General features: G+C 42.1%; 3 protein-coding genes across 3 annotated transcripts; 1 reads left to right on the top strand and 2 right to left on the bottom strand.

Moving 5' to 3' along the window:
- Positions 1-825: 825 nt before the first annotated feature.
- LOC108565470 (septin-1-like) lies at positions 826-2,142 on the bottom strand. Its single transcript, XM_017924965.1, has 2 exons — positions 2,068-2,142; positions 826-1,110 (listed from the first exon to the last, which is right to left on the bottom strand). Exons 1-2 carry the CDS (start codon positions 2,072-2,074, stop codon positions 851-853), a joined length of 267 nt encoding a protein of 88 aa, XP_017780454.1. The 5' UTR covers positions 2,075-2,142; the 3' UTR covers positions 826-850.
- Positions 2,143-2,880: 738 nt separating this feature from the next.
- LOC108565468 (hydroxyacylglutathione hydrolase, mitochondrial) lies at positions 2,881-4,335 on the top strand. The gene is made up of 4 exons (XM_017924963.1): positions 2,881-3,054; positions 3,112-3,227; positions 3,291-3,412; positions 3,475-4,335. The coding sequence occupies exons 1-4, from the start codon at positions 2,988-2,990 to the stop codon at positions 4,085-4,087; spliced, it is 918 nt and encodes a 305-aa protein (XP_017780452.1). The 5' UTR covers positions 2,881-2,987; the 3' UTR covers positions 4,088-4,335.
- LOC108565469 (high mobility group B protein 13-like) lies at positions 4,125-5,313 on the bottom strand. Its single transcript, XM_017924964.1, has 3 exons — positions 5,088-5,313; positions 4,324-5,024; positions 4,125-4,261 (listed from the first exon to the last, which is right to left on the bottom strand). Exons 2-3 carry the CDS (start codon positions 4,975-4,977, stop codon positions 4,187-4,189), a joined length of 729 nt encoding a protein of 242 aa, XP_017780453.1. The 5' UTR covers positions 4,978-5,024; positions 5,088-5,313; the 3' UTR covers positions 4,125-4,186.
- Positions 5,314-5,557: the final 244 nt, after the last annotated feature.

The following is a 5,557-nucleotide window of genomic DNA, read 5'->3' as shown; positions in this document are numbered from 1 at the left end:
GCTGTGAAGGTTCAGGTCTTGCTGCTGGGTCGGGCACTCCGGAGGTGGACCAAACTATAGAATTTCACAGCAAAAACCATAGACTAAAATAGTTGAGCTGTCTTTTATAGACACTCTTCTACCTGCTTTCGATTCATCTCACTGTATCGTTTGCAACCCATAGACAATTGATTATCCTAAATGGCCAAATAGTCAGATAGAATATTTCAATTTCTAGGAATCTAATTAATATAGTAAAGTGCAATTTGCTATAGTTGTTAGATTTCATAATTTCGCGATCGTTCGTTATAATATTCGTGCGCTAATTATCTTCTGTTTTAGGTTTAGGTTTTTATATATTATTTGTTTATGTTCTGTTTCAGGTTGCTAATCAAATTATTTTCTTTCAGCTTTTATTAATATTATTATTTTCTTTCAGATGTTTATGTGTGTCTACCCTTCCCTGTTTGTCCCTTCCTGAAACTTCCTTTTGTTTCTGTTATCCCCAGGGTGTGTGCGGTCGCGCACGGTTCTCGTTCGATAATGGGAACCGTGGCTTCCATGCGACTGCACTTCCCGGGTGCGAAGGTGATGGTGTGCGTTCCTCTCTACGGACGCGCCACACCAGGTACCATTTCATGCGTAATGCATAGAATCCGATTTGGTGCAAGACCGTTACATTACCTTCCCGTGGTGCACCTGTTAAAGTGCTCAAAGCTGGACGACTCTATTTTATATTTCCTACAATAATTTCAAATGGCCCCAGCTTTGATTACAACTAAACATGTAACGGATCGCAAGTAATCTTTTCTTTTTTAGCAATAAGAAGTAAGGAACTTGCAAATAAAAGGTAACATAGATGTAACAATGCTTACCTTAATTTAACACCTCTTTCTTCAATTTCCATGGTCTTCTTCTCGATGGCCGTGGTTTTGGCGAGGCGCCCGGTGACATCGGGAACGTTCCTGTTCTTGTAGAGATCTCCCAGGAAGAGGCTGTTGATCAGCGTGGATTTTCCTAGACCCGACTCTCCAACCACCATCAGCGTGAAGTCGAAGCCCCTCTTCACCGACTTCCTGTGCACCTGATCGGGAAGCGTCGCGAATCCAATGTAATCGCGGTCCCGTTCATCTGAAAACATAGAAGAAATAACCCATGCATTCAATCATAGTAAGTTTATCACAATTTCATTACGATTCAACGCGTTTGCCATACGAAAATCTAGTGGGCGTAGTAGATATCAAATGGACGCGAGATGACAGATGCAGATTATTATAAATTCTCGAAAGGAATTCCGAATCAGCGAATTTATTTCATTCGACGTATTATTTATTTTATATGGGCAAAGCAGCAGCAGCCGCCCGTTTCGTTTCGTTATTCATTATTATGTATCGCTGCATTGAATTTGTTTCCTTGAAAACGCGATAATATTCAGAGATTAGGCGAAATATTTTCGCGGCGGCTGCGAAATGTAAAAGTTGTTTTTTCGTTTGTTTGTTTGTTATTGTTTGTCATCTGTTATTTTCCGGAAAGGATTGTTTTGCGCCACCCTCACTTTTGACCTCCACTCAACCCACCCCCCACAATTAATTCATATACTAATCTTCTCGTTGAGCCCATTTATTTTCAACAGCAATTGAATAATTGACGACAATTTTACAATTAACTAATGATGATGACTTAGTCTTTGTTTTGATTGCACATTAAATTTATGATTTCCTCCAGTTCTCAATCCATTTTCAAATGTTGTTTTCGGTTCCATTTGCACTGTTGATTTGTTTTCGTTGCGTTATATAAACATAATGAATATATGCGAGTGAATGAGCGAGAGAGAGACTCATAAGCACTTAAGATATACACGTATAATTAGAGTGAGCGTTGAGAAAAAAAAAACAAAAAGATAAAAACAAACAAGTGCAATTGATTAAAATTAAAGTCGTTTTCGTTCGTTGCGTTCTAATAAACGGCCTTGGTTTGGTGGGTCGCGCATTCCCCGATTATCTAATAATATTAACACGTTACTAAGTAATTGTATCAATCAATTGTTTGAAATGTTATAGAAGCGAATAGAGTGCGTTTCCAACTCACCGCCCATCTTTTGTTTTGCAGGTATTGTGGTTCACTTGTTCCTTGTTCCGGTCGCGCGGCGAAGGTGGTTGATGCACTCGCAACTGCTGCTGGGCGAACTGTGTCTAGGTGGTGAGCGTTTTCATTACAGAAGTAACCGATGCCGTCGTCGCTGCCGCTGCGAACTGTGTAATTTCAGTTGCGATTGCCATTCGAAAACTGAATGACACTGAGTAGAAGTCGCGAATAGGTGAGGACGGGCGGCGGTGACGGATCGTTTTGCTTGCAATGCATCAAACGCCGCTCTCCTCCTTTACTCCACAACACTTTTATTTGGGTTCTCATGCGCCGCGACGCCGATCAATATTACACAGAGATCCAGGGAAAATCCCCCTGAAAACCAAACCACGCTTGCGCCTTCGCCGCGCTGCAATCAATCTTCTTTCAATTCATTTCCAATCTCTCTCACCCTTTTCCATTTCTTTTTGGAGCATTCAATTCAATATACACACTTACAGCAGCAGCAACTCAAGCGGTTCAATTACGTCGTAACTGTTGTTAAATTGAAATTACAAACATTCCGCAACGAGAACATTTCAAATTACACCCGTACACTCCTTTGTGTATCTAATATTCGTAATAGTTAACATTCTTGTTTCAATACATGAAACATCTGTTTAGTTAACGAGATATTAGTTTTTGCAGCATTCCAATTCGAATTATAAATAGGCTTTAGTATAGATACATAAAAGGATGTTAGAGCAATTACAAAGTTTAAAATGTTTAAATAATACCAACTTTTCCAAAGCGTCGAACAGCAATCGTGCCAACCCAATGCGATCATAACAAGAATTTACACACACACATGAGTCGTCGGTATTTCCTATAATTACATAAACGCAGAGATAAGGCAAATGTGTTTTTCGTGTCAGAGATAGGCGATGGCATCGTTAATGCGATACCTACCCAATTCGCTATCCAATAAACTCACGGCCACTTATTTCAAACGTGAGTTTAATGTGTTTATGTTTTTGCCTATTACATTATTATTAATTTCATTGCTAGTGTCAACTTTGAGTCAGCTGGGATTCAGGGGAACGCACAGTTCGCAGTCGACGATCGATTTGGACAAGATGAAGATCCACATTCTGCCTGCCCTCACCGACAATTACATGTATCTGGTAAATTTGGTGTAAGATTCAATTGAATGCATCTCGATTGATTGATCGAATGTTTCTTATTAGATTGTCGATGAGAAGACCAAGCAGGCTGCTGTTGTTGATCCTGTTGCACCCGAGACCGTCCTGCAGGCTGTCAATGCTCATGGAGTTAACTTGACCAAAGTGCTGACAACACATCATCATTGGTATGATTTTGTTTTAGTTGATCGATTATCTTATTTGGATTAATTATTGGCTTTGTCTGTAGGGATCATGCTGGTGGTAATGAGGATTTGGTGAAGAAGTGCAAGAACAGTTTGGACGTGTTCGGCGGTGACGACAGGATCGGAGCGATGACCACGAAGGTTAAGCACGGCGATAAGTTCAAGATCGGCGACATCGACGTCGAGTGCATCTTCACGCCGTGCCACACGAGCGGACACATCTGCTACTATCTGACGACGACGTCGGGATCGGAGGTGGAAACTCCACCAGTCGTCTTCACCGGCGACACCTTGTTCATTGCAGGGTGCGGCCGCTTCTTCGAGGGAACCGCCGACGAGATGTACTCGGCCCTGATCGAGAAGCTGTCCAAGTTGCCCGACGAGACGCGAGTGTTCTGCGGGCACGAATACACGCAGCAGAATTTGCGTTTCGCCAAGTTCGTCGAATCTGAGAATGCGGATATCGACGCGAAAATCGAATGGGCGGCGAGGATGAGGGGTAAAGGTGAGCCGACCGTCCCGTCGACCATCGGCGAAGAGAAACGCATCAATCCGTTCATGAGGGTCAACGAAGCGGCTGTTCAATCGCACGCAAATTGCGGTCAAGATCCGCGCAAAACCATGCAGATCATCCGCAAAGAAAAGGATAGCTTCTAAATTTGATACTATATTTACACGTTTTATATACTTATAATTTAGAGAGGGCGGGAATTCTTTTATACACATATTATTTACACTCAAAAAAAAAGAAGAAAATCACTTCTTCATATTGTACTCGGACATTTCAACCGCGTACTTTTCCTTGGATCGCTCGTACATGTCCACGTAGATCTGCAAAAAATTAACATTTGTACAATTTGTAATAATTTTTAAGGTTTTAATGATAATAATACCTGTTTATCAGCTGTTGAAAGACTCCTCCATTTGATGGCCAACTGCCTCGTCAGTTCCTGCTTGGTCGGTTCGACCTCACCCGGTTTCAGTTCCGCCATGATCTGTCCCAAAAGCACCTGCCTCTGATCCTGACAGAACTGGAAGAACGGATTCGACGGTCTCTTCGGAGCGTTCGGATCCTTCTCGCTCTTATTGCTTTTCCGTTTCTTCTTTACAGGTTTCGCTGCGGCTACACTCTGCTGTGGAGGTGGTGGTGGTGGCTTTGGCGGCAGTTGTTGCGACCTCTCCTCCACAACCGTCGTCGCCGCCTCCTCCTTAACCGAATGGGCGGATTCCTCTTTGACAGTCGCAAAGTGATTGGTCGTCTCGCTCAGACTCGTCGCCTCCTCATCCTCCAATTTGATTTTCTTCTCCGGAATCTCCGTCCAATCCTCCCCATATTTGCTCATCAGTTTATCCTTCATGTACTTGACCTGCTCGAACCTCCTCTGACTGATCTTCTTGACCTCCTCTATCCTGTACACTAGTCTCTCGTTACTCTTCTGGATGTTCTCGCATTCAGCGAGCAGCAGTTTGTACTTCTTGTAGTACACGTTATTCTCGTGGTTGCTCTCCACGTAGGCCCCGTCGTTTTCAGAGTCATCGGACATCATTTTGATAACGCGATCTTTTCTTTTTTTTGCTTCTTCTTCACATATTTCTACAAAAAAACCAAACGAATCAATCTAATGTTTACTTGTTTTCAATTTCTAGGTTATCTCACCGGAATGCCACGGTCATATTTAAGCGGCGTGCGATTCGACGGACATATCACCTGCACACCTTCCTCGAAAACAACGTCCTTGAGAAAACGCGTCGGCCCCGAAGATTTCGCATCCAAGACGGCGCAATTTATTGATAAACAAAACACAAACAAACCGAAGACCTGCGAATGACAGTTAATCAGGCAACTGGAGTTGCATCATTATCCATCATCTCTGGAGTATAGACAACCCTTTCAACAGATACGTACGTAAGATTTTCTCGAAAACTATAATACATAGAATGAATCCAAAAGATGCATATGAAAGCTGAATGTTTGGGGAATCTAGAAAGTATCGATATATTACTGTGGTTTTAGCTGTTTGGCTGTAATTCGTGTTCAAAATTTAAAAAATGCTCGAAAAAACAGTGTTTTCACATTTCATTGATTTTCTCTTTGATTATAATAGATAGAATGAATCCAAAAGATGC

The sequence above is a fragment of the Nicrophorus vespilloides genome, unplaced genomic scaffold (assembly GCF_001412225.1).
Source record: "Nicrophorus vespilloides isolate i.1.1-1 unplaced genomic scaffold, Nicve_v1.0, whole genome shotgun sequence".
Taxonomy (NCBI): Eukaryota; Metazoa; Arthropoda; class Insecta; order Coleoptera; family Silphidae; genus Nicrophorus; species Nicrophorus vespilloides.
This window is presented reverse-complemented; position numbering and strand designations above follow the sequence as displayed.